Source organism: Lactuca saligna, chromosome 8 (genome assembly GCF_052625555.1).
Source record: "Lactuca saligna cultivar CGN05327 chromosome 8, ASM5262555v1, whole genome shotgun sequence".
Classification (NCBI taxonomy): Eukaryota; Viridiplantae; Streptophyta; class Magnoliopsida; order Asterales; family Asteraceae; genus Lactuca; species Lactuca saligna.
The window spans coordinates 11,267,592-11,294,370 of NC_136424.1; the positions used below are offsets into that span (position 1 = coordinate 11,267,592).

General features: G+C 31.4%; 4 protein-coding genes across 5 annotated transcripts; 2 read left to right on the plus strand and 2 right to left on the minus strand.

The window, feature by feature from the left end:
- Positions 1-2,604: 2,604 nt before the first annotated feature.
- Positions 2,605-5,427, minus strand: LOC145012181 (uncharacterized). Its single transcript, XM_078970967.1, has 6 exons — positions 5,058-5,427; positions 3,705-4,638; positions 3,547-3,642; positions 3,321-3,457; positions 3,060-3,236; positions 2,605-2,987 (listed from the first exon to the last, which is right to left on the minus strand). Exons 1-5 carry the CDS (start codon positions 5,312-5,314, stop codon positions 3,086-3,088), a joined length of 1,575 nt encoding a protein of 524 aa, XP_078827093.1. The 5' UTR covers positions 5,315-5,427; the 3' UTR covers positions 2,605-2,987; positions 3,060-3,085.
- Positions 5,428-10,735: 5,308 nt separating this feature from the next.
- LOC145011293 (uncharacterized) lies at positions 10,736-15,133 on the plus strand. Of its 2 annotated transcripts, none has more exons than XM_078969993.1 (8): positions 10,736-11,084; positions 11,195-11,267; positions 11,411-12,037; positions 12,117-12,179; positions 12,263-12,429; positions 12,520-12,614; positions 12,699-12,793; positions 14,750-15,133. In XM_078969993.1, exons 1-8 carry the CDS (start codon positions 11,052-11,054, stop codon positions 14,755-14,757), a joined length of 1,161 nt encoding a protein of 386 aa, XP_078826119.1. In that variant the 5' UTR covers positions 10,736-11,051; the 3' UTR covers positions 14,758-15,133. The 2 variants fall into 2 exon arrangements, with proteins under 2 accessions (XP_078826119.1, XP_078826118.1); XM_078969992.1 differs by lacking the exon at positions 14,750-15,133 and adding an exon at positions 12,864-14,086.
- Positions 12,904-13,811, minus strand: LOC145011294 (uncharacterized). The gene has a single exon (XM_078969994.1). It carries the CDS (start codon positions 13,809-13,811, stop codon positions 13,047-13,049), a length of 765 nt encoding a protein of 254 aa, XP_078826120.1. The 3' UTR covers positions 12,904-13,046.
- A 9,362-nt stretch (positions 15,134-24,495) lies between the features above and the next one.
- Positions 24,496-25,784, plus strand: CHIL (Chalcone-flavanone isomerase family protein). The gene is made up of 5 exons (XM_078970850.1): positions 24,496-24,633; positions 24,754-24,837; positions 24,922-25,077; positions 25,165-25,391; positions 25,481-25,784. Exons 2-5 carry the CDS (start codon positions 24,765-24,767, stop codon positions 25,643-25,645), a joined length of 621 nt encoding a protein of 206 aa, XP_078826976.1. The 5' UTR covers positions 24,496-24,633; positions 24,754-24,764; the 3' UTR covers positions 25,646-25,784.
- Positions 25,785-26,779: the final 995 nt, after the last annotated feature.

The following is a 26,779-nucleotide window of genomic DNA, read 5'->3' on the forward strand; positions in this document are numbered from 1 at the left end:
AAAATATCATGTCGTCAAACGAAACCTTTTTTTTATTTTCAAGTTTTTTCTTAAAAATTCTAAAAGGCTCAATGCCAAATACACCTTATATCCTTTGTGATATTAAATTTAATTAAACAAATGATAAAGTAATGGTTAATTATTTCAGATATTATACGTAAGATTTTCTTATTGGAAACCAATATTTATTCTCGCCGACATGAAATGAAAAAATAACATTATAAAGAAGTAACCTTTAGTCAACTTATAAGCATGTAATCGACAAGGATTTTTCTTCTTTAAGTTCATTTCTAAATAAAATAGATTCTTTTAATGGTTCAAAAATTTAATAACTTTTCATATAATGTCATAAACGATCTTAGAGCGAAGACGGCTATTATATAAGGCTACCCAGCAAAACAACAACGGCAAAAACAAAAGCCACACACATTAGAATAACTTATTATTATTTTCAAGGTATGGATCTCAACAAGACTGATATAATAAGATTTTTTAATATACATAAATAATTGAATGTTTTTGTAAACCTTATAGATATCACATCCAAGACCGACAATTAGTCTCATTTTTTCAGTACCGTGTATGGTATTCTTTTGTTTTTTATTTTGTAGGTCCAAAACATCCTCTTATACGTTTGAATTTTTCGTTATTGTAGGCCGGTATTGCAAATATGTATTAGCATGTTTTACAAAACTAACTAACTGGTAACTGAAAACTGTAATTTTTATTTGTTATATGAGTGTTTAATAAAAAAATAATTGAAACCTTTGAAGTATGTAAAATTACATAAAAGGGACCGTCTAAAATAAGAATCATGATGACAATTAAAATTAAGGACAATTTTAGAAATTGATTAAAAAGTCCAATTGTTTTTTCTTTAACGCTACATGAAATAGTTTTTTAGATTTTGAATTTTTTGTTTAAACCAAAAGTTAAAGTTTGTACTATTAAACGAAGTTTTTTTTTTAAATCAAGTTTTTTATTAAAAAGCTAAAAGTTAGAAACTCCTAAAAACTTGCACAAACACGCTCATAATCAGTAAACTCATCAATTTGAATTTGGATGTTTTTAACAAAAGTATTAGATATAAAAATGGATTTTCACTTATGTTTTTGATCCATCCATTAAATGTTTTGACTTTTACACACTTATATTATTCTTTCTACTTATATTATTCTTTCTCTTAGTTGAAATGAAATGTATGAAAATCAAATAATATGTTTTAAGCCAATAAATAAAAAACATAAAAAAAATTAATTAATTACAAATTTTGTCACTACTTGACTTTTTGTAGTCTATACTCTATAGTTATAGTTTATTGAGTTTTTATATTGTTGGTCCGGAATAGTTATATTAATGGTTTCACTTTGATCCATAAAGATGTGTTCTTGAACTTAGCGAAATTAAGAAAAGTGCATGGAAATTCATGCTCTCGATAATTTTTTTAAGAAAAAAATAAAGTTTTGATTAACTTTCACGTAAAAATGTTACACAAGTGTAACCATTTCAATTTTCAAAGAGAAAGGAAAGTGGAATATTCTATAAATCTTGAACTGCTAACAATTTTCTTCAAAATGTTAAAGCAATTTACGTAGGGAGGGTATACGAGATGCTAGACATTGAAATTAAATTTATTTACACAATGGTAAGGTTGAATATATATATATATATATATATATATATATATATATATATATATATATATATATATATATATATATATATATATATATATATATATATATATATATATATATATATATATATATATATATATATATATATATATATATATATATATATATATATATATATATATATATATATAACTCGGGAAGGGGATTGGGATTTCAAGTTTAGTGGGGTAAGACTGATATCCACATAGAAGAACCAATAAGGGGTTCTAACCAAGCACAAAGCACTCCATTAAATTGTGATATTACACTAAATCGGCAACAAATTATGTTAAGGACTCTTGTAAGTATATTTCACATAAAATAAAATCTATTAAAAATTGGTCTTCAATCTTGACAATTTGTGTGTTAAAACTTAAAAGGATAAAAAGAAGATGGGTGTGGTGGACGGGAAATCTTTGCAAGGGCCAAGGATATTTAGAGAAGGCATGGATTGTTAGGCTTTGAGGACACATTGCACGTTAGCAGGTGATGGGACTCCTCTGCGCATCCTTTGGCATAAGATTCTTTGGAAAAGAATGCATCAATGGTTTTTGTTTCTATTTTCTTTTCATTTTATTTAATATGGGATAACTAATAATTGTGACATGTAAAATAAAATTATTTAATACATAGATTTTATAAAATATCTTTGATTAAAATATGAAATTTTACGTAACTATTTCTCAAAATATACCAATAAGTTCACTAAATAGTAACGCTATTGGTTGTAATGATAAGAGAAACATTTCTTCAAAAATAACGAAATTTGCAAATACCATTTTGCGAGAAGTTAATGTGATACTTTCAAAAAATAATAATCATCATTTCGTGATTTGAACACATTATCCAAATACTAGTTATCAGAATTCACACCCTACGATAAAGACCCGAAATTTTCTAACAAGTGACAAATGACTCTTACTTTTCTTTTACTTTTCATTTCTTTTGATAACATATAGTGATGTTTCAAAAGAAATTAGATATAACCTGTTACATATAAGAACAATTCTTATCCTCCTCACACATAAGATTTCAATCAACTTACTAAACACTAAACATTTCTTCCATCCTAAGGGGGAGGATGATCAAACTTGAAAACTAACAAATGAAATCAACAACTGAAAACACAAGGGATCAAGACCACTTGTATAATATACATAATAATGATCCTCATCAATTGGTTAAAAATATGTGTCTAAATCGCCTGTTGACTTTTCACTTCAAGCAACCACAGGCTGCTACTTCTTTGAACTTTGATGATGATGATGATGATGATGATGATGATGCCATTCATACATTTGATTATATTTTCTACATAAGTACAACAAATAAATAAATATTTCTGTTGTTGAGCGAAAGCATAATAAGTATGTAAAATAGTACCTTGAGAATAATAGTAAGAGAGAGCATCATTCTCTTTTGTCTTCTTCAAGAACCTCAAAAACATGATCTGTAATGACTGCAGGTTTCCTCTCTATCAAGTCTCCTGAAACTTTGACTCCACTTCCGGTCAAAGATATGCCATCTTCTTCTATGTCCTCAACCTCCGAATACGAATACCTGCACGCTTGCAAAATGACAATATTACCCCCCCAAAGATTCCATGTTTGACTTTTGAGAGTCAAAAGACTAATTAATTTATACCTTGTGGGATTACGGGAAGGAGCCCATAGAATACATATCACCACCAATAGTACATAAGCCAACACAGCCCAGAAAGCTTGTATGATCCAAGCTCTTTGCCATAATTCACTCAAGGGATCACTTGCATTGAAGTACAACTAAATAAAAAAAAACATCAAAGATTAACCCCCAAATACTTTGTCACCCATATATGTCATTAACCCTTAAAAATATATATTAAATGTACCTCATAGCCAATCCAAGCAACAGAAACTAAAACTGATACAGCTAAAGCATTAGTAAACTTTCGGTATAGTTCAAGTTTACCCATGTTTCTCCTTGTCTACATAAAAAGAATATAATTAAATCAAAGTCCATTGCAGAAAGAATTAACAGTGAGAATACCTGAAGCTTTTCCAGAGTTTTAGATAAAGATGAAAAGATCCAAAGAATGAAGCAAGAATCCAGTAGAGCAACAGGTAGAACAAGAAAGACTCTTGCTTTCCCAGAAAAATCATTGATATTTCCAAGATTTTCAACAAGTTCAAGAGCTTCAGAAGCCACAAAATATATCAAACCAAGAAGCAACACTTTCAATGTTACACCTCCTAAAGTGGGTCGCACCACACCAAAACCCATTGATACAACTAGAAGAAGAAGGCGAGAGAAAGTCTTCTTAAAAGCACTGAAAGTAACTGCCCAAAGAGTGATTCCAATTGGTCTACTTCCTGTGGCATTGAAATTTGCATACTCAAAATACCAAAGAGCCATCTCACACATTCCAAGACCAATAACCATTGTGATGTGGTAATGCAACTGGATTATATCCTTCCAATGTTGAACAAATCGAAGAAACCATAAAAGACCAAGAATGAGATAAGTTAGAGACATGAATCCAAAAAACGGCATCAATGGTGTCATCTTCCCTGGTAGATAACCATTTGGGTTTCTCCAAACTGTTCTTCCACTCATTGTTGTACCCTTGAGTTGTGGATCACATAACATAAAGTAAAGATAATACATTCCTGTTCTATTGATCTCAACGGTTTGTAACAACATCTTTGCTTCTTCTTTTTTGCCCTCAAAGGGGGTTTGAATACGTTTAGGCCAGCCAGGGTTGTCAGGATCTTGGCGAATAATTACTTCTCCTACCTTACATGAACCATCATTTGCAAGTTCAGGTGTACAACATATAGCGTTTGAATTTAAATATGAACCCCCAATTTTATCACGGTTTTTCACTTCAACAAGTATAGCTTCAACCAAACCAGTACTCTGTTGCATCTCGTTCTGTTTAGCAGCAACCTCCTTCGGTCTTCGAAAGATGATAGACTCGAACCTTGAATCATATGGCAAATTGAATGAGTGAGACTTTACATTCCATGGAAGTAAACGAGGATCCAGTTTAAAGTAAAAGATATCTCTCTAGTTCATATTCACAAAGGATTTTAGTACATTTAACACCAAATTATTTTGTTTGCACGTAATGTAGTTATGTAGTAAGTAAATTTTCTTCAAAAGCGTAATACGTATATCAGTTTTGGAATCAGATAACTGTTTATCTGGCATTTAAAGTCAAAACGTTTTGTTGGGGGATTGAGAGAGCTATCAGCTTTATCCCCTCACACACATAAGGGAATCTGATAATCAGTTATTGATTTCAAAGCAACAATGGATTCCACCGCATCACAAAGCACAGGACGTTAGGATTAAACTGTAGATCAGAAATCAAAATTAGAGAAGGAAAAAGGTTTGTACCGTACGAAGGATTTGCCGTTTATAGGTTTATCTTTGGTAGACCCATTATTATGTACCTTAGAAGCATACATTCCCTCACTACCTCCATGAACGAAGAAGGAATTGAATCGAGGTATGAATCCTTCATTCTTATATTCGTGGATCGAACCTTTTACAACATCAATCACCGATAAACTCAAAAGAGAAATCAAAATCCCTATTTGATAATGCTTGTATGAGAAAAACTCACAATCATTACTACCTCTAATGAATCTCATCTTCTTCTCTCCCGATATATATCTATCAATCACATATGCAAATGCGATTCTCTCTCGCTCTCTCGAAAAATGTACGAAGAAGATGAAGTTTGATGAGTACTCCGTTGCTACAGAACAACGTTTATTATTTCACAGGTAATTAATGTTTATTTTTATTATTCTTTATGCTCTCCTTTCCCAAAATAAATCCAAGAGTATTAATATGGTAATAAATATCTTCTAAAAGTGTAAATGTTCTATAAATATATAACGACTAAAATAAATATTCAAACTTTGATTTTATTAATTGTAAATTTATGACTTTATTAACATAAAATAACAAAAAATGAAAAATCTTTACAACTTTGGTATGCTAAAAGTAATATATATATATATATATATATATATATATATATACACTAAAGTCTCAATATTATCATTGATTTAATAAAGTCATAAACTTTATTATTTTTTTAAAATAGTAAAATCCTAATTGACGGTAATTTTTTATGCATTTACCTTTTTTTTTCAGTTAACCAGAAATTATGATTTTATTGTCAAAAAAAAATTAAAGTTAAACGGCTTTCTTATCAAATCGTAAATTATGATTTTACTGTCAAAAAATAAAGTTTATGATTTTCTTATTAAATCATTGAAAATATTAGGAAATTTAATGGTATGATAGTCTAATCAAAGAAATAGTCATATACAATAAAATCTCAATATTTTCAACAATTTGATAAAAAAAATCTTAAACTTTACTTTTTATAGTAAAAATCTTGATTCATGATTTGACAAGAAAGTTTTAAACTTATTTATTTATTTATTTATTTATTATTATTAACAATAAAGTCTTAATTACCGGCTAACCGGAAAAAATGAAAAATATGTCAAAAATTACCAGTAATTAAGACTTTACTATAAAAAAAATAAAGTTTATGATTTTCTTATCAAATCGATGAAACTATTGGGACTTTTTGTGTATATATTCCTAAAAAGAACTCCAAAATAGTGAATTTTTCAAATATATGGATACATCCAAATTATTTGGATCATAATGAAAAAAAATATATAATTGCGTTACAATAATAATATACAATATTATTAGAATAAAAATAATATAATGTTAATATCATTATATACCCACCAATTATCATTTTCAGTTTTAAAATGTCTTTTATGCTTTTTTTTCATTGTAACTCCTTAAACTTCAAAATTACAGATCAAATAGAGGAATATCGAAAAATAAATAGGTCCTTCGGTTGCTTAAATGAGTTGGCGTCTACATGACATGTTTGTCAACTAAAGTTGTCAATGTAGCGTCCATCTAGGTTATTTCGTGTAAGAATTAAAAATTAATCTCTCTCTCTCTCTCTATCTATCTATCTATCTATCTATCTATCTATCTATCTATATATATATATATATATATATATATATATATATATATATATATATATATATATATATATATATATATATCTGTGTGTGTGTGTGACCATGTAACACCCGTATTCACCTTTCAATAGGATTCAATATAATCCGTCGTTTTATAAAATTGGAAATAGAAATACATTACTCTTTAAACCAATTAATCGTCATAAACATGTAGGAAACATCGATACGATTTTCGTAGATATATAGAACATTTAAACCGACTTTGTATGAAGAAGTTATGTTTATTCGAAGTTTCCCAATTAAACCAAAATGGTTATGCGTATCGTAACAAGTGATTATTTGATAGATTACTTATTAGCCCAATTGATTTGAACGGAAGTCGTAGTAGTCGTAAAACCGAGCGCGTGGATATAAAGAACGTTCAAATCTGACTTCATGGGATGAAGTTATGATTTTTCGAAATTTTAGTGAAGTAGTACGGACATAGAAATCGGAATTCAAAACAACTGATTGTTAACCGAAATAATCTAAACGAGAATTGAATATCTCATGAATAAGAACTCGTGGATATAAAGACATTCGAGAACGGAGTTCGTATGAAGAAGTTATCAATTTCGCACGGACTTTATAGTCGTATGCGAAAGTTATCACAAGTCTAAGTCCGGATGATTGCTATTATCAGAGGTCTAACTCCGGTATGGTTCTCCTGTAAAAAGAAAGTAAAATACAAGAAAAGAGTCCCAATGGAAGCGTGAAAATTAAAAAATGTTGACACGGGGAAAGTTTTCAAGGTTAATGGACATTAATTGAAGCCTTTCTATGGATTTTTTGATGCAAATGTCCAATTCATAGTCCATTTGGAGACCCTAAAATATTGAGGAAAAGTTGGTAAGACGTCTCGCCGAAGACGTTAAAGGAGAGCATTTTTTGGGAAGCATTGTGCTTTCGTCTTTTATAAACCGAATAAAATGATTTCGATAATGTTTTTTTTTTTTTGAAAGTGTTTATTTTTGAAATTTTTTATGCTTTATACTCACCTTTGGTCCAAACTTTTGTTGTGTTTTTGAAACCGGGACTTTACGAGAATCATTTTGGCCAACAATCAAGTTTTTAGAAAAAAAATCAAATTTGAAGTGCATGAAGTTGTGCGGCCCATGTGAGGATCCCATGCAGCCCGTGTAAGATCACGTGCAACTTATTTGTGGCCCATTCCTTGCCCGCGTAGAAGAATTACCTCTAACCCTTTTCAGCACATGCGACTAGCGTGCGGGTTCCATGCGGCCGGCATAGCTGGTTTCAACACTTAGTACTTTTTGAGCTCCAGTTCACGCGACCTTTAAATGGCCATTACGCGGCCCACACAAAAAGAAGATCAATGTTCTGGTCAATCAGTTAACTTGCAGAAAAGAAGAAGCACTAGACGCGGCCTCTACATGGCCTGTGCCCTACCCACATAAGCTGTGATGATCGGAATTTAAGTGGGTTGACTTCTGTTGACCAACGTTGATTGAGGTTGAGTATCTTGACCAGATAAATTAAATGGCATCCCTTTTGCTTCCTTACCCCCATCGACTTCTTCTTATTCTTCTTCTTCCCTACATATTCTTTTCCCTCTCAAGAACACCCATCTTCATTGAAGCGCCACACAAAAACTCGATTTCCCGATGATCTACCAGTCGGAATCCCGTGAGACCACCGCTTCATACATTTTCCACCGCCCGATCCTCCGATTTAGGTTATTTCTTCCCATACCTTAAGCATCGAGGACAATGCTTGCTCTTTAGCTTAGGGTGGGGTATTTCTTTTTTCCTTTTACTTTTTCATGCATTTTTTTAGTTAGGTTGCATATCATATTAGTTTAAGCTAATTTGCATTTATTTTTATTATAAAATTCCAAAAATATTTTATTTTCTTCTTTTCCATTTTTTATTTTTGTATAACATTTAGCTTAGGACATTAGCATGCATGCATTTTTGTTGTTTGTTTATTCTCACCCCATTGGATTCCATGGAACATGTTCATAGTTATTGTATCATTATTGGTCTAGGATATTGTTGTTATCTCACACATCGAACCGGGACCATTGGGCCGCAGTTTGGGACTCCATACTTGGGATCAACTGCTGGAGCTTAAAGGGGTAAGTGATTATTGACATATAGTTTTCATGAAGAATTTTGAATGCAATACTAACAACTGTAGGATATATACTATATCAATGAATGTTCTTACTCTACGGTCCATGCCGCCAAGAGGATCACACTTGATCATGTTTGAATCATTAGGATGAAGCATTGGTGCTTGCCCATGAGTAGAATCCATATATAGTCTCTTTACATCACCATATTTTTTTGATGTTTCCTTAGGTTTTTAGAGTCTTTAGCCTACATTTAGACATTTTCATTATATTTGGAAAATCACAAGTCTGAAAAGAAGCCTACATCTCTATGCTCAACATATGATCATTTTCACACTTAGACCATTCGGATTATTACTACCTTTTAGTTCCACTTACACACTTTTGGAAACTAATTTTCGAGTCAAAATGTTTTCTTGATAATTTTTTTTTGATATGTTAGTGCATTACTTTCAAGTATCTTATCAAAAATAAAAAAAATAAAAACATAAAACAAACTTTCAAATAAGAATAAAGAGAAGCTTAAGCAAGCAATTTTAACTTGCATCGAGAAGAATAAAGGTCAAGATGAGAGGTTTATACCTCCAACATCTCAGAAATCTAAAGAAGATTATGATTCCAAGTTGATCCCTTACACCAAAATGATATTTCTCCTTCCTCAAGCTCCACCAAAATCCAAAAACAAGGTCTTCAATCAAGCAAACAAGCTCTTAAACGTCCATAAAGGCTAGGGTTTCGTGTTGAAGGTTGGAGGCTGAAGAGGACGCCCTAATCCTTGAGATTAGGTGCTTAAAGATGGAGGAACGTCTAAAATTTTATGGGTTTGAGCTGAAGCAGTTGCCACATCGTGGTGGCCATCAACTACGTGTTTTATGTATTTGACATGCCACATCATGGTGCTCCATTCACCACGTTATGGCACTAGATTTTTCCCAAAAGTCAAACATTTCATCTAAGTCGTCAGCCGACCCATCCCGAAAAATGGGTGTTACAAGATCACAATTGGAAGGGGAAAATCGTCATAGGAAGAGCTCTCAACTCCTCAAATCGTGATATGAAGAAATGAGTGGGAGGAATGCATCTTATTTGTTAAGTTTCGTTCTACTCTCAAGAATGCTTGTTTTGCCAAAACAATCCCATTTAACATATTTGTTAAATCTAACTTTGAAAAATTTCAAACACTATCACAATTTTGTCACTTTTTACATTCAAACTCTAAATATTATAAATTCAAACATTTAATTTTCCAGATAGCTTTTAAACTATTACTAAGATCCATTTTTATTCTTCACATTATTCTAATTCGTTTAGTTATCTATTTATCATTTTTTTAAAAATTAAATTTACTAAAAAATTCTAGCAAAAAAAAAATCAAACGTTATGAAAAAAGTTTGAAGACAAAGTATGAGAAAGAAAGAAATGGTAAAAATGAGTGAGAGAGATGTTCAATGAATAATAGTTAGGTGTGGTTTAGGTGCGCTTTGTGGGTTGTGAGTGGTGGGTGGTGGGGTGCGCTTTGTGGGTTGTGGGTGGTGGGGTGCGTCTTATTTATTTGTTTATTTATATATAAAATTAAAATTAGTTAAAAAAAAAAAAATTATTTTAAAAAAGATAGAAATTCCATCTTATATTCATTTAGGATTAAAATTTAAAACCAAAATAACTAACCCTGTAAAAAAATTAATGACCGAAGTTATAATATTTATAATCAACATAGATCATTTATCTAACTTTGTCATTAAAGTATTAACGTTTAGTGATGCATTTTGATAATACGCGGCAACATTCATCCATTTGTAAACCCCATCTCAATTTTTGAATTTCAAAACTTAACCAAACCACAAACATACGCTTTCGATCTCTATTATTACTATTTTTACTTTAAATTTAAACGAATAAACAAATCCCTCCGATCTCTCACACACAGCCCAACACGTGATTGCTTTGCTTTCATGTCACAAGATTTGTAATTCGAAGACAATCGAAAAGCTTTGTCAGCGCGCTTTCATACAAATTCAAATAAATTTCTTTCTACTTATACAACTCCGCCAGCAACCAGTTAGGCGCCCTACTTCATCTTAACATTAACCCTAACCCTAACAAGTAATAGCAATCGATTCATCCTTTCTCTGATTTTAGCTCCTCTTTAGATAGGTAGCTTGAGTTATTTTCTTTTTGCTGACGTTGAATCACCATTTCGCGATAGTTTTGGCTTTGTGTACAGTGATGGATGTTGGTGGAGCGAGATTTAAATTCAAGGTATGTTGTCCGTCGATTTGTGTGGAATTAAGTTTAGATCGAATTTGTTTTGGTGTTTGCTTGAATTGATGTATCTTGGATTGATTTTCGTTGTTAATTGGTTTCTGCAGAAGATGAAGTACGAAGAATTTGAAGAAGAATGGGCAAAACCCTGCGATTTTAGATCGCGGTTTTACTTGGAAGGTATTTCAATCATCTTCTGGTTCGTTTTGTTGTAATGCGCAATAAGCACTATAATTTTACAGATCTTGATGATATCATTGCTTGAACTAAAAATTATCAAATTATGGAAGCTAGTAATCTGAGATAAAATCTATCGTGAATAGGTGAATCGGGGAAGAACACTCATTCAAAACATGAACTCAATGCCAAATCCAACAATTTACCCCTTGATGATGCTCCATCATGTATTGAATCCATGAAAAGTTGTGAGAAACCAAGAAAAATAAGTCTCGATCTTAACTCAGAAGATGTTTCAAGTTCTGAGTGTGGAAGCACTTGTGGCTTTATGGGAGAGAAAGAGTCGATGAGAATATGGAAACAAATGAAACAAAATGGTTTTCTTTCATCCTCTAATGGCGGTGTATTGGTGCCACAAATGCCAAAGCCCCGTGGGAAGAAAAGGGGAAGCATATCAGTGATCAGTAAAAAGATAGAGATCGCTAAAAAAGAACAAGTCGATAAATTTGCAAAAGTTGCTGCTCCTAGTGGACTTTTAAACGAATTGAATCCTGGGATTATAAACCATGTAAGAAACAGAAGACAGGTTCATTCGATAATAGAGAATCTTGTAAGATCTTCAAGAAACAAGAACAAAATTAGTAAGGACGTTGAAGATGATGTTCTTGCACTGAAGCTTTCATCTGATTCAACCATGGCATCAGAGAATATAAGCTCTTTGTCGAATGAGGAGTCAGGGAATATCTCTACTGTTGATTCACTTTCTATTAAAGGTTAGTTTTAAATATTTTATAAGCAATTTCATCTTCTTCTTCTTCTTCATGTTACATATGAGAGATCGTTGTTTTTTAGCTGCAAGTGTAGCCTGTCAATGGTTGGAACTTGTTCATCAGGACATTAAAGGGCGTCTTGCAGGTAATGTAGAGATCATAACTTCGTAATTCCAGATATGTTTTTAGTTTAGATTTTGAAAACGGTTTTTGATTCTGTTATTGCAGCATTAAGGCGAAGCAAGAAAAGAGTTCAATCTGTGATTCAAACAGAGCTACCTTTCTTAATATCAATGGAGTTATATTCACCTGTTGGCATTGAGATGCATAGATTCAGATGGACTGCTCTTTTTGATCAGATGGATAAATCACTTTCTGAAGAAGAAGAACATCTTGTGAGTCTTGCAAGTTGCAACATATGTTAATTTTGGTTTTCTCTTTCGTTAATTCATCTTAAAGGAAGGGTATTTTTGACAATTCACCAGGAGAAATCATTGGACCAAGTGAGGGAAATGTTAACGCATTGTGAACATGGTCTCCTCCCTTTTCCTTCAGAGAAGGGTTTGCAAAATAACTATATGTAAGTGCTTGATTCATATTTCATTTAATGAATTTTAAATTCGGCTTCAAATATTCAAAGAGCGAGATCTTCTCTTTCATGCAGATTTCAGAAAGTAGATAGGGATTTAGCCGTTAGGGCTGCTGCTGCTGCTATCTATTCGACATCCAATTTTCTACAACCTGCACAAAACCTACCAGGTTTCTGATCATTTTTGACCTAATTGATATCTGTAACAATTTGTCAATGTTTAACTTAAAGTTATATCAGGTTTCATGTTGTTGTATTTATTTCGAAGATAGAATTACAATGGAGCAATCGGATTTATTCATTTCAATAATTACTGATGTTTCTGTTCAATGATCAACATGAATCGATGATCATAATGTACAATTTACACGTTTAAGCTAAGTTTCCTGAAATTACAATTCATCTATTAGATTCAATGAATATTCATTGTAATAGCCAACAATCGTTGAACTGAGAAGAAGCACTTTTGCTGAAGCTATGGACCTTCATCAAACAAAAATGGGTGCAAAAAGGTCCCATTCCACCATTAACGCTGGAGGTTTTAAGCAAATAACAAGCTGATTTGCATCGATCTCTTCCTTTGAATCTACCTTGAATCAGCACTCCGAACGCTCTAGTTCCGTTCTCTTCCTCCAATCCATCGCCGGAATCGGCCGGATCTATCTTATCCTGGAGCTCTTCCACAAGTATGATTCCGTCAGGAGACGATGGTCGCTCTTTAACCACGTTCGGCCAGTCCTCCGCTTCAACCGCCTTCTCCGTTTTCACTACGCCGTCGGCGTATATCTGAACCAGCAACGGCGCTTGTCTTATGTTCTTCACGATTTCCGTCACTGAATTTCTCATCCATTCGTCAAATTTCTCAGAAACGCCGGGACTATCGCAACTACGATCGTACTCTTCGCCGTTAACAATCGCTTCGGCCGGCAATAAATCGAAGCTGGTTTCAACGAGAGACGAAGGCGACCTGGAAACAAGATGATCAGAAACACCCACAGCAGTCACGTTCCCAGTCGCCGCCGTCGAGATTCTCGAGAATGTTGATTTAACGGGGAGATTGGGAATCGACAGTGAATGCAGGTTGTTAAACCTAGAAACCCGAACCGACCGATCATCAAGGAAACCACCTGCCGGCTGGCGAAGTAAACAATCACCGGCTCCTCCGTACCGAATCCCTACACAGGCCATCGTTAGCAGCCGTCGACGGTGGTGCTAAAGAAAAAATAAACCATTAAGTAATTCTTCTTTTCTTTATTTCTAGTGGGTGAGAATCAAAGAGAACTGTCGTGGACAAAGAATGGCCATTAGATGGAGCAGTTGCATCACCTATGTTTGTCGCAGGTATGCGCGTGCCGCTTTTCAACTAACTTGTGTTAACCGCCGTTTTGATGACATGGCATTTCCTACATGGAATATACGTGTTTTGCTTTTTCATGCAAATCTACCACGTTATTTTTTTCTTTTTTATTTAGTGCTTGATTTTAGGGTTGGGTTATTCAAATAATCCAAATACCGATTAAGTGCTTCAACCCATTTGGTGAATTCGAACACTCATAAATTTAATAAATAACATAAAAATCTACCATACACACAAATATATACTTTTCAAGTTCTATAAATAATACACCAAAAATTTCAAAATTTTATAACTGCATCATAAAGAAATCAACTTAAAATAAAAAAAATATATATATGTTTAAATTATAAATTGGGGGTTTATAAACTAAATAAACATGACGAACGTTTTGGTTGAACTGTTTAATAAATCATGACGTAATGGTGTTGAACGTACTGTTATAACAAAACACGGGGAATGTTACATTTATTATGTCATAAAGTAAATTATACGAACTTGTGGATTCACAACCTAAATTATATAAAATATAGAAGGAAAACAAAAGTCTTCTAATCAAATTTTGCTCATCAAAACACTAGAGTATGTATACAAATTAATTGCAGTTAAAAAAAATCCAGATCCTATAGACAATTAGATCCCGCACAACCAGGTTATCAGAAAACATCTGTTCATCTGCAACAATTTTGTTCATATGCATGCATATCAATTTTTGTTTACATAGTCAACATTTTTAGCAATTGAGGCGAGCTTTACACGTTTTTGGTGTTAGGAATATGAAAACATATTGGGACTAGAAAATCGAAAGTGCTGACATGGAAAAACGAAGAGGGTATGTCGTGTCTTCAACAACTCAAGCAGTCACATGGGAAATGGGAGAGACGAACTATGTTGGTGATAGACAAGGGTGATTGTATTATGTGGTGCTCACATGAAGACGGGAGAGATAATGAAGGTGGTGACCCAAACAAGCGATAGAGGTGGTAGCCCGTGTTTCCGGCAGCAGCATGAGGGTGGAAGAGAAATTGGCGGTGGTAGCCTATGTCTCTATCGGTAACCGTAAAGGGAGGCTAGGTAATGAGAAGAGGATGAGGTGCCTTGAATGAAAATTAGGGTTAGGGAATTACATTTAACTACTTTGTCTTTTTAAAATAGTAATAAATTTAAGGTTAAGGGAAAAAAAAATCATTTTACCATGGTTAAGTAAAATTTAACACCATTAACGGGAGGAGCGAAATATATAACATACTAAACTATGAGGGTTTGTCAGAACAGAAAAAAAAAGTTATGAACTAAAAACGCAGGTTGTCAAAAACCATAGGAATGTTATATGACAAAAATGGAAATTATGAGAATGTTTCATTTACAATCAAATGTTTTGTGAAATTTAATATTAGAGATATTAATATTAAAATTGAGTGATCTTACCCCCACTTTGTGGGGGACGAAACCTGTCTAAATACGAAAGTGTAGGGTCCATATTTGCCTATATACAAAAATATTATGGCTAGAGTATGAAATCCAAAAAGTGTAGACATGCCTATATACTAAAGACTAAGGATCAAACTGGTAAATATACGAGAGCCTTGTGAATAAGTCTTAAATCCAAAAAATCTAGAGACCAAACCTACAAATATATGAAAGTCTTAGCTAAAGTATGAAATCCAAAAAAACATACTATTCATTTTATTGATTATAATTAGATATATATAATTTGTTATAGTGATGATGTTTGTTAGAGCATTAGGCATGTGTCCGTTGAGGTGATGTAATAATAACTTATAACATTAAGGGGGGAATGATGTTCATGATGTCATGACCATGTTATGAGTAAGTTAAAAGGAGAAAAATAAAGAGAAAAGAAATGTGCAACCAATCAATGTTTCCGTTTCAATATGTCATAACGCCAACAAGATATGTTATAACACTAAGGGGAAATGGTGTTCATGGTGTTATGACCATGTTATGAGAAGACATATCAGTAAAAATATCACTTCTCGTTGCCCATACCGTATGCTCTTACAAAATCTTCTTCACATACTCTTTGCCTTATACTTGGTTTCAATATATATATATATATATATATATATATATATATATATATATATATATATATATATATATATATATATATATATATATATATATATATATATATATATATTCCGTTGAAAACTCATAGTTTTTCGAAAATCCGAGAACTAAAGGTGGAGCGTTAGATCAAAATTAACTTATTAAATGCATGATCGTCATCTTACCAATCTCACCTACTGTTTATTTTTTTGTGTTATTGAAATATTAATAAAAATGTCTAAAAATAAACATAATAAATCAAAATTTTAGATTTTTAAAAAAATATTAATTTTCAATTTTTTTTAAAATGCAAGTTTTTAAATTTTTTTTAGTAAACATGAATTTTTTAAAAAAATGAAAAAAAATACTTTTTTTAAATCTACATTTTTTTAAAAACAATAATTTTAAAAATATATAAACTTTTAAGAAAAACTGAAATATTAAAAAAAACTACAATTAATATATATATATATATATATATATATATATATATATATATATATATATATATATATATATATATATATATATATATATATATATATATATATTAAAATTGTCAATCCTTAGGAACGGTAAAGTTCCTAAGGGTTGGCAATATATCTTATTTTTTATTTGTATCTTTTTGTTAAAAAAAAAAGATTTCAATCGTTCAAAGTAGAAGTTTATGGTTTTTTGTTTATTTTCGTCTTTTTATTTTCTTTATTTGTCTTTTCCTTCTTTATTATATTTTATGCCTTTTGACATTTCCGATTCTGATTCTTATACATGTATTATGTTGAAAGATGCAAAATGAATATGATTATGTTCTATCTTGGTTGGTAATTTAGATACTAATAAACTTTAATATCCAAGTTGACAAAATTGTTTTAATCAAAACATGTTCTTCAAATAAAACTTTATTTAATTGATTTAATTCAAATAAGCTCTTTCATCAAATCATTAAATGACTTTAAGTTCTTGCAACAATTACCAACAATATTCAATATTCATCATAAGCTTGGGATTATGAACATTTAATCTTCGATTACACTCAGTTTGATTCAATTATAATCAATTAAGTGCATGTTACTAACATCAAATCGTAAAACATATACGAATTTTACAATTTGATTAACTAAATTGATAAAAACTCTAATTCATTGACCAAGTGAAAAAGAGAATCAACCAAACACATGATTAAGATCAAATCAAAGATTACTAGATGTTAAACACAAATCAAGTTCAAGTTACAATCTAACAACACATACTTAAGAATTAAGATTCGGAAATGATAATGAAATCAACCACACATGTCTAGCTTAAACTACAAATCAAACAAGTTAAATTTCAAATTGAATTACAAAAAGGAAATTTTAGTGTTTCCAAGTGTTAATCTCCTTCTAAAAGTTTTGAAAATCGCCTTCTTTCTGCCCAAAATCCGACTTAACTTCCCACTAAACTGATTGTCTGAATTATATGAGAGTAAAACTACTTTAATATTGTCGAGACGTTTACACGACTCGTGTAAACTAAAGGGTGCCATTTACACGACCGTGTAAACTAGAAAAGTAGAATGCTCAATCCATCCACACCTTCGAAGTAGAATGCTCCCGTATATGCGTTTACACGGTCCGTGTAACTAAGTCGAATAAACACTTTCAATCTGAAAATAAGAAGTTGAAGATAGCATTGGTTTGTAGCTTGGTGTTGTTCTTGGCAATTATTAATTATGAGTTGTAAGGTTTAGGTTTTTTGGTTAAGTTTGTAGTTCTAATGTCAATAAAGAGGGTGTAATCGTTGTTATGTTTTAACTTTTGAAGTTATAATTATATTATGTATGAAGATAATTTGTATCACAGTATATATAAAATTACTTTTCCTAATGAAATGGTTAAATTTATAAATCAAACATTTAGCTACATATATATCACATCCAACTACATAGGACCAACACACGATCCCCAATAAATTTTTGCCATCCTTCGACGAAACTCTAAAGCTGCATTTTTTTGGTCTATAAGTTCACATATTGGTTGTCCTGATACGAGTTGTTCCATAAACAGGAAAAAAAATACAACACAATCTCCCAACTCGCTACTTTGTTGGGGAACATTATCTTCGAGAGTAAATGTCATATTCAGTGGTCTCCATGGGATGTTCCTCCTCTACCAATAATTAATTTTGTCTAAAAAATTTCCACCCGCACCTCAAATGTGCTAAAAGTTCCATTTGACTCAAACTTTTCAAAAGTACTCCTAACGAAACTGTCATATAAATGGACTTCCATTGACTCCGATCGTAGTTCCCTAAACAACCAATGATTTGGATATGAATGAATCGACATATAAACCTGCACAAAGTTTAAAAAATAATTACTTATTAATATTTCGATACAAAAAATGATATTGGTGAATGTAATGTCAATAAAACTAATAATATACCCTATGCACATCCTACCAATGAACCATAATGTCGGCATATGTAGCTATCCCAGACAAAAATGCCCTCCAATCGTTACCATCTTCTAGAAGATAGCAAACTAAAAAGTTTGGAGACATTATGGTATACCAGTCAGCTTCAAACGTTTCTCCATCAACAGTCTAATCTAAACCGTGATATGTTGCGAAGGTTATGGTAGTTTTGTTATAAATCAATAGATAAAAATCACTTATAAGCATAAATTTATAAATACTTACTACTTCATCTAACCAACTGTTATCTGTATGCCGAAACAATGAACTCCAAAACTCTATACCTAATATCAAATTGTAGAATCTGTGTTCCATTGTAAAAGTGCGAAAAAAGATATTTTTCTAACACAACCTCACCGCCTGTTACGTAAGGCTGCAAGCGTAAAACTGAATTGTCATGATCAATAGGGGATATTAGACGAGGAGGTGGTGTTGATCTGGTAGCAACCTTCTTCTCTGCTCTTCGCTTTGGCTTCGGCGTCGTGGTATCTAAAACATTTATATAATTATTTTATTAATGTTTTCCATAAACAAATTCTTTCCATATTAGCTTTTAATGTATACATGTGTGAAAGGACTACGCAAAACTATGATGGATTACGAGGCTTAGGGCTACCAGATGGTGTAGCTTCATTATCATCCGAAACATTTTCATCAAAGTGATTTCTAGTCCTTACAGTTATTACCTCGTCGTCTAACACCTACATCAAAGTGATCTATAGTCCCTACAATTATACCTCTTCGTGTAACATCTACATTAACACATTATAATTACTAATAAAATATACATATTTATTAACAAATTATACCATAAATACATTGTATAATATTATTTTCAGCTTCATTATCATCCAAAACATCATCATTGAAGTGATTGATGTCCGACCCCTGCCTTTGACACCTTTTTATCTAACACCTACATTAATATGTTTAAATTATTAATAAAATATACCTATTTATTAACAAATTATATCATAAATATACGATATCACTAACATTTTCATCAAAAGAATAATTTGTACGAAATTTTGCCGGTTCATAAAATTTATGTTGTTCCATAAACTTTCCTCGTTCACTTCTTCCATGTTCACTTCGATGCGTTGTCGGTTTAGATACATCACTTGCTCGAGTAAAATTAATCTATTGACCAACTCTTTTAAACTTGGTTTCCCACTTTGTCTTGCTCTGGCTTCGGATCATCCACCAGACGATAGACTACACGATGATTCATCTTGCCTCATAAAATGGTTCCGTACTAATAGAACTGAAGGCGGTTCACCATACACATAATCTTGACATGACATATAATAAGAAGATCGTATCCCCTCATCGCTTGTTGTCATCCTATGTCTTGGTTTCTGTCCCTCCTAAAACAAATAAACATATATATAATGCTAGTAAAAGTTCAAACAAAATATTTAAAGAAATAAAAAAAAATATACAAACCTTTGTCACATCAAAACCCATTTCAATTTTTCTAACGCACTCCAAGGCTTCATCCGAGGTGTATCTTTGTTCATACGCAACACGTGAGTACCTCAAACATATGGAAACATCTAATAAATCCAAATCTCTAATTTTTTAAATTATATTAATAATGATTAAAAACAACTAAATTACTTGTTAAAGTTTTTAAATGTATACCCTCAATGGTGCCGTAAACCCTGAGACCCAATATTTGAAAGTTTGACGAGACTCGAGTAGTGATAAATATTTATTGATTTTGTTTCATGTATCCTCAAGATCATCGTAGATGAACTCCTACAAGTAACTACCCCAAAGCAAAGCTACAATATAATTTTTTTTTATTAGAATAAACTTTATCATAAATAAATATAAAATTTTAAATTCCACAAATAATACATGTTCCACACATCCAAGTTCTCAAAAAAAAAAAAAAAAAAAAAAAAAAAAAAACCCCTCAATCTTGTGGCACACGATCATTTGCTTCTTTCCCCAATAACTCTTGACACAAAACGTATATGAGACATGCTCTAACTGTATCATCATCGGTAGCAGCTAAGAAGGATTGGTATAAAATGAAACATTTTAAATCACTGATTTTCATAGAATTATTTGTATGGTTCGGAAAGAGACGTAACCGCAATAAACATCTTTTTTTACTACTATTTTTTTCTCTACCACTTTTTTTTCTATCATTTTTGGATAGACTACAAAATTAAATCCGGTTATCAAACAAACTCTTCAGGGCCATAAACCATTTTAGTATCTATCACTTTAAAATACAACCGCTTTATGCTATCTGAAAATACTACTAAGTTTGACCGTATATGATGAAGAAACATTTTATGAAATAACAATCCGTCTCCTTGTAATTGAGGGACGTCCAACAAATAATCAAACACAGTACTTTTAAATGTTTCTTGTCGGATACCATTTAATACTTCAAATACTTCCCATATAGTACATCCTGATCCTTTTAGATTTACCACAACTTTAACATTAAGATTTTTAGAATCATGTTTAAACAAGGTAAGTTGTTATTTGCAACTATAACAAATATTTAAAAAAACTGTCAAATAACATATTATTATAACAAAATGCAAAAATATATAAACTATTATATTTACACAACCTCGTCAATTACTATTAAAAAATAAATCAAATGTGTATTTGTAATGATATCTAAATTACATTGTATAATATGTTCTTTTCAATATTTTCTATAATACAAATATAAGCATATTACATCAAAATTTGAATATTTATAACATAATAATAGCATCAAAATGTTATAATAATAACATCAAAATGCATTTTTATAACATAAACTATATATACCACCTCACAAATGCAAATGTACAACATCAAGAAGCAGCAAAAATCATTTTTATATCAACAATTCATATTGTTACAACATATTAACACATTTATATAACATGTTAATATAAAAGTACCAAGTGTACAACCTCACAATACATGATTTATGCATTTCTACAATCATAGATTCAAGTATGAAATACTATCAAAACATCAATGCTACTTATGAAATCTTGTAAATATCAAATGTAACTTGTAGATCTAAAAAAATCAAATGGGCAACACCTTATATTTTCATTTTTTTTTGAAACTTTTTTTTCTGATAAATCATAAATAAACAAAACCTAAAATTGACAAATGATGATTAAAACACAAAATAAGTAAAAATCTTGCCATATTGATGAGATTGTTCATGAAATCGTCCATAACATGAGGAAATCAAAGATGGGGAAATCCAAAGAGAGAGTTCTCCGAGCAAAATTTAGAAAATGAAAGGAAAAAATTACCTTTTTATACCCTCAAAAAGGGAAAATCACAAATTGTATAGGCAAACCGCGAGTCTATCTGCAAACGTATAACTCTTAAAACGTATTTTTGCTTTATTGACTTGTACATTTGCAGAGGATATAGGCAAATAGTAGATGAACTTAATTCATCTACGATTTTAATGACTATTTTTATAATATGAGTTTCTTTTGATTATAGTAATTAACGAAAACGACTACTATATTTTGTTAAGCTTAGAACATACTTAGGCCGTCCGGTATGGTTGCAACGGACGGGTTCGTGGTGTAGCTGGCCACGAACTACGACCGTGCACACCATCCCGGTGGCTAGTGGTGGTTCGTGGTCGTGATGAGCCGTGGTCGGGACAACGAATGCAAACGGAAATTGTGATTGGGTGGCACAGTAACGGTCATATTTTAGGGTTAAAATCTTTTTTTTTTTATTTTAAAAAATTACTATTCAAACAACATTAAACCACTTCTATAAATACCACACTTATTCATTCATTTTACTCACACAATTCTTTTCTTCTTCTCACAATCTCACACTTCTTTTGCTTCATAAACTCAAAGCTAATGGCTCTTAAAATGATGAATTGATCAGAAAATGAAGAAGAGAACTTAACATTAACCTGGGTAGCTGTTTCAGAAGACCCAGAAATACCTTGCTTCATAAACTCAAAGCTAATGGCTCTTAAAATGATGAATTGGACAGAAAATGAAGAAGAGAACTTAACATTAACCTGGGTAGCTGTTTCAGAAGACCCAGAAATACCTCCTAATTTTTGGGTAAAAGTTGGAAATGTTTTCCATAATTTAATGGGTTGCCAAAGTCGTAATCTTGATGAAATATGTTTCAAGTTTCGCGACATGAGGGTAAAATGCCTTGAATTCAATGAGATTTATAATTTTGTTATAAACAACGTGGACGAAGTCGACCCGTTTGTTGTGGCTATGCACCAATATGAAAACACGAAACATACGCCGTTTAAACACGTTAAAGCTTGGCGAAAATTAAGAGAGTCCCCAAATTTTAGTCATTAAAAATAACGGTTTAAAACTAGTTTAAGTTCTTTGTGGTTGCATTTTTATTTTTTATTATTAATATTTTTTTTATTTTATGTTCTGTGTTTTAAATTAATGTAATCTTTGTTTCATTGAATAAAAAACTAATTTTAAAAAAAATATATATGTTTTATTGTGTTTGTGAATTAAATTCAAATAAAAAAACTAATTTAAAAAAATATATGTTTTATTGAATATAAAAATATGTTTTATTGAATAAAAAACTAATTTAAAAAAATATGTTTTATTGTGTTTTAATGTATTTTTGAATTTAATTTAAATAAAAAATGAGGTGGAGTTGTGTGTTTAGTAGTAAGTATCACATAGTTAATAGTAGAAAATGTGGTGCTGATATGACATCTACCACATATGTTATATGTGGTGGGTATAACGGATGTTCTTAGTTCTATTTTCATCATCAAAATTAATTTTGTCCATACAATTTGTTAGCATTTTATAAAATTTAACTAAAAAGTAATTAGTGTTTTATGATTTGTCAAATACAACAAATCTTGGGTTCAGTTCGACTTAAAATTGCCAAATTTGGGGAAACGGTGGATGCTCCCACTTCCATGAATTAGATGAAGGCAATGGAGGATATTCCATGTGGTGACGTGGCTGGATCTCAACGCTTAGTTTTACCGAACCCTTTCATCGTCTATTTCTTTGGAGGCGTGCTACTACTGTGTGCCTTTCATAAAAATAAGTAAAATAACCGTATTGAAATATACATATTTAATATTATTATCTTATCTACGTTACACTAACTTTGTATCGAAATAAAATTGTGTATTGGTTCAAAACTTCAAATTCATAAGCCATACATATTAAAATTGAAAATTTGATACACTGGTTTCAACCCACAATATTTTTAATTTATAACTATAAAAAACTGTTTTTAAACTCCAAATGATAATTCATTATGTTTATTAAATTATATTAACGAAAGTATTCATATTTTAGAAAGATGTTTTGAGAGATGATCTTTGCATGTAAGGTTTAAAAACTAAGTAAAAACACAGTCTTGTTATGATGCGTATTATTTTTCCATGATTATATTACTTTTAATATTATATATAATTTTGTTCTTCACAACGAATTTATTTTTATTTTAGTGTTTATTTTTTTATCATTGACATATCACAATGTTAAAAGATTTAAGATATCACTGATAATCTGATATGATATATCTAAATAAAAAGAAAACAGAAACCATCTTTTTTTTTTTTAAAATGTTTGATCGATCTATTCAATTTTCATGACAAGCATATCTATTGTAATTATTAAACTCTTAACTCAATGCTAATTAATGTTACGTGTTTTAGGAATATTGAACTTCATTTACAAGTACAGGTTTAATTGCTTTAGCTAATTATTACAATGTATAATTATACATCATCAACTAAATGACTAATTTTTCTACTTTTTTTTTTTTTTTTTTTTTTTTTCAAATTACTCAGGTTCGAAATTACTTATGTTGTTATAAAATAAACTAACACTATTAAACTTCACACATACACGATTGAATGTTTATTAATATATGAACTAAATATCTATAATATATATATATATACTACTTTATTTTATTTATTTTAAAAAGCAATGTCACGTACAAAGTTTACCAACCAAAGTTTTGAGTGACTGGAGGTTGCTAAATAGGCAACGTAGTTTTCTTATTTAAACATCGGTCTCACACATTATTTTTTCCATCTTTCCATCTGCTCTTTTCTCCATACCAAAGAGTTTTATAATCCATTTTTTTTCGATATCCTTCATCGGTAAATATTAACCCTTTTATTGTTTGTTTATTGATACATTTTTATTAACTCATTTCTTGTATTTAATTAATTGGCAATTTTGGAATTCATAAACTTAAAATTTTGATGGCTTTTGTATAGTGTGTTCAAAAATGGTGATGGTGGATGATATCTCCTTTCCTCCACATATCACAACTACCAAGCCTTTATCTTTGCTTGGATATGGTATTTTTTATATATTTTTAAATATTAATTAATAGTTAATATGAGTTATTGAAAAATTAAAATCTTTTCATATTTTACAAACAGGTCTTACCGACATCGAGATACACTTTCTGCAAATTAAATTCACTGCTATCGGAGTTTACATTGATCCTGAGATCGTCGCTCATTTGCAAAAATGGAAAGGTAAATCTGGATCAGAGTTGGCCGGAGATGACGAGTTCTTCGATTCTCTTATTTCAGGTAATATTTGAACTTGAAACTTGAAAGTAACATTTGATACTTGAATTTGTTTTTGATTTAGCCCTAATTTTAGTTGAATCTATGTAGCACCTGTTGACAAGTACTTGAGAATTGTGGTGATCAAGGAGATCAAGGGATCACAATACGGAGTACAACTGGAGAGTGCAGTGAGGGACCGATTAGCGGCTGATGACAAGTACGAAGAGGAAGAAGAGGAAGCCCTGAACCAAATTGTTGAGTTTCTGCAGGTGAAGTACTTCAAAAAAGATTCGGTGCTTACTTTTAGCTTTCCGGCGACATCAAACACTGCTGAGGTAAGTGAAGATGGTGTTTGATGAGATGAAAATCTGTTTGATGAAATGCTTTTGATCATTAATGTTTGTTTTGGTGAAATGATTTACAGATTGGGTTCTCGAGTGAAGGAAAGGAAGAACCGAAGACGATGAAGGTGGAGAACGGGAATGTAGTGGAGATGATGAAGAAATGGTACCTGGGTGGCACCACGGCGTACTCTCCTTCGACCATTTTATCTTTGGCAAACTCTTTCTCTTTGGAGTTGTCTAAATAAATTAAATTTGGATCATCGTCTTCTTCTCTGTGTGTATCCAAATCTGGTTGAATTGTGTCTTCGGGCTGTGATCTTCTTGTCTTTTGATAATCCAGAATAATAATATAGTTTCAAATCAAGGTTGATTTGGGTTTATTTATTTTTGTTTGGACAATTTAAACTGCTCATGAACTCGAATTATTTGGCCCTCGAAATAGGGTGGTTAATACGATTATGTGGTTTGTCTCATTATCATAAAGAAAAGAAAACGGTTTGTTACAGAATAAATGCTTCACAAATAACTTTAGTTTAAAGTCTACCAAACAATATACATTATATAGTCCTTCTCTGGCAAAAATAGGAATTGTTACTTCTCATTGGTATTATTATTTTTTTTATCATCACAACTTCTTTAATTTAAAATAGGGGGTAATCAAACAATACTATATTCAGTTTTATGGGTATGATCTGTTCCGGCTCCTGCTTTGAAAATTTTAATAAAAATAAGATTGTCCTTGTGGTTTGTCTTTTTCAGGGTTACCCTCTTTGTAGTCTCAAAATTGGAAATTTGGTCATTTTCAAATTTCAATATGTTTTATTGTGGTTTTGCACACGGAGATAACTCATGTTCATTAACACGCTCCATATGTTTTCTATGCGAGGGTAACATAGTCTTTTCATGTAATAGACTAGAACCATGTAAGTCTAAGGCCCGTTTGGTAGCATCTTAATGCCTCTTAATAAGAAACAGATCTGAATCTTTTTTATTCAGACCATTTGGTTACTTCTTATATTTGCATCTGAATCTGAAAATATCATCTTATTCGGTCAGACATAGAGCCGCATCTGAAAGGAAAAAAAATGAACGCGTTTCCTTTTTTCCCTAACTCTACCCTTGTCTCTCTTCTTCCGTCCATCGAACACCAACCCCCCGTCTCTTCTGCCTCTGCATCTTTGACGTCACAGAGCACCGACGACGCCCTCGCACCACCAGAGTCGACGTCGCACACTATCCCATTGTTGAAATCGAACCTTTGCCAAGCTCTAAATCGAAGCCCCCACTGAGATAAACGGTCTTTATGATGTGAAATCGAAAATTGTTGTGAGCTTATTATATCCGATTTTCTGAGATGTGAAAACAGAAATCAATTTCAT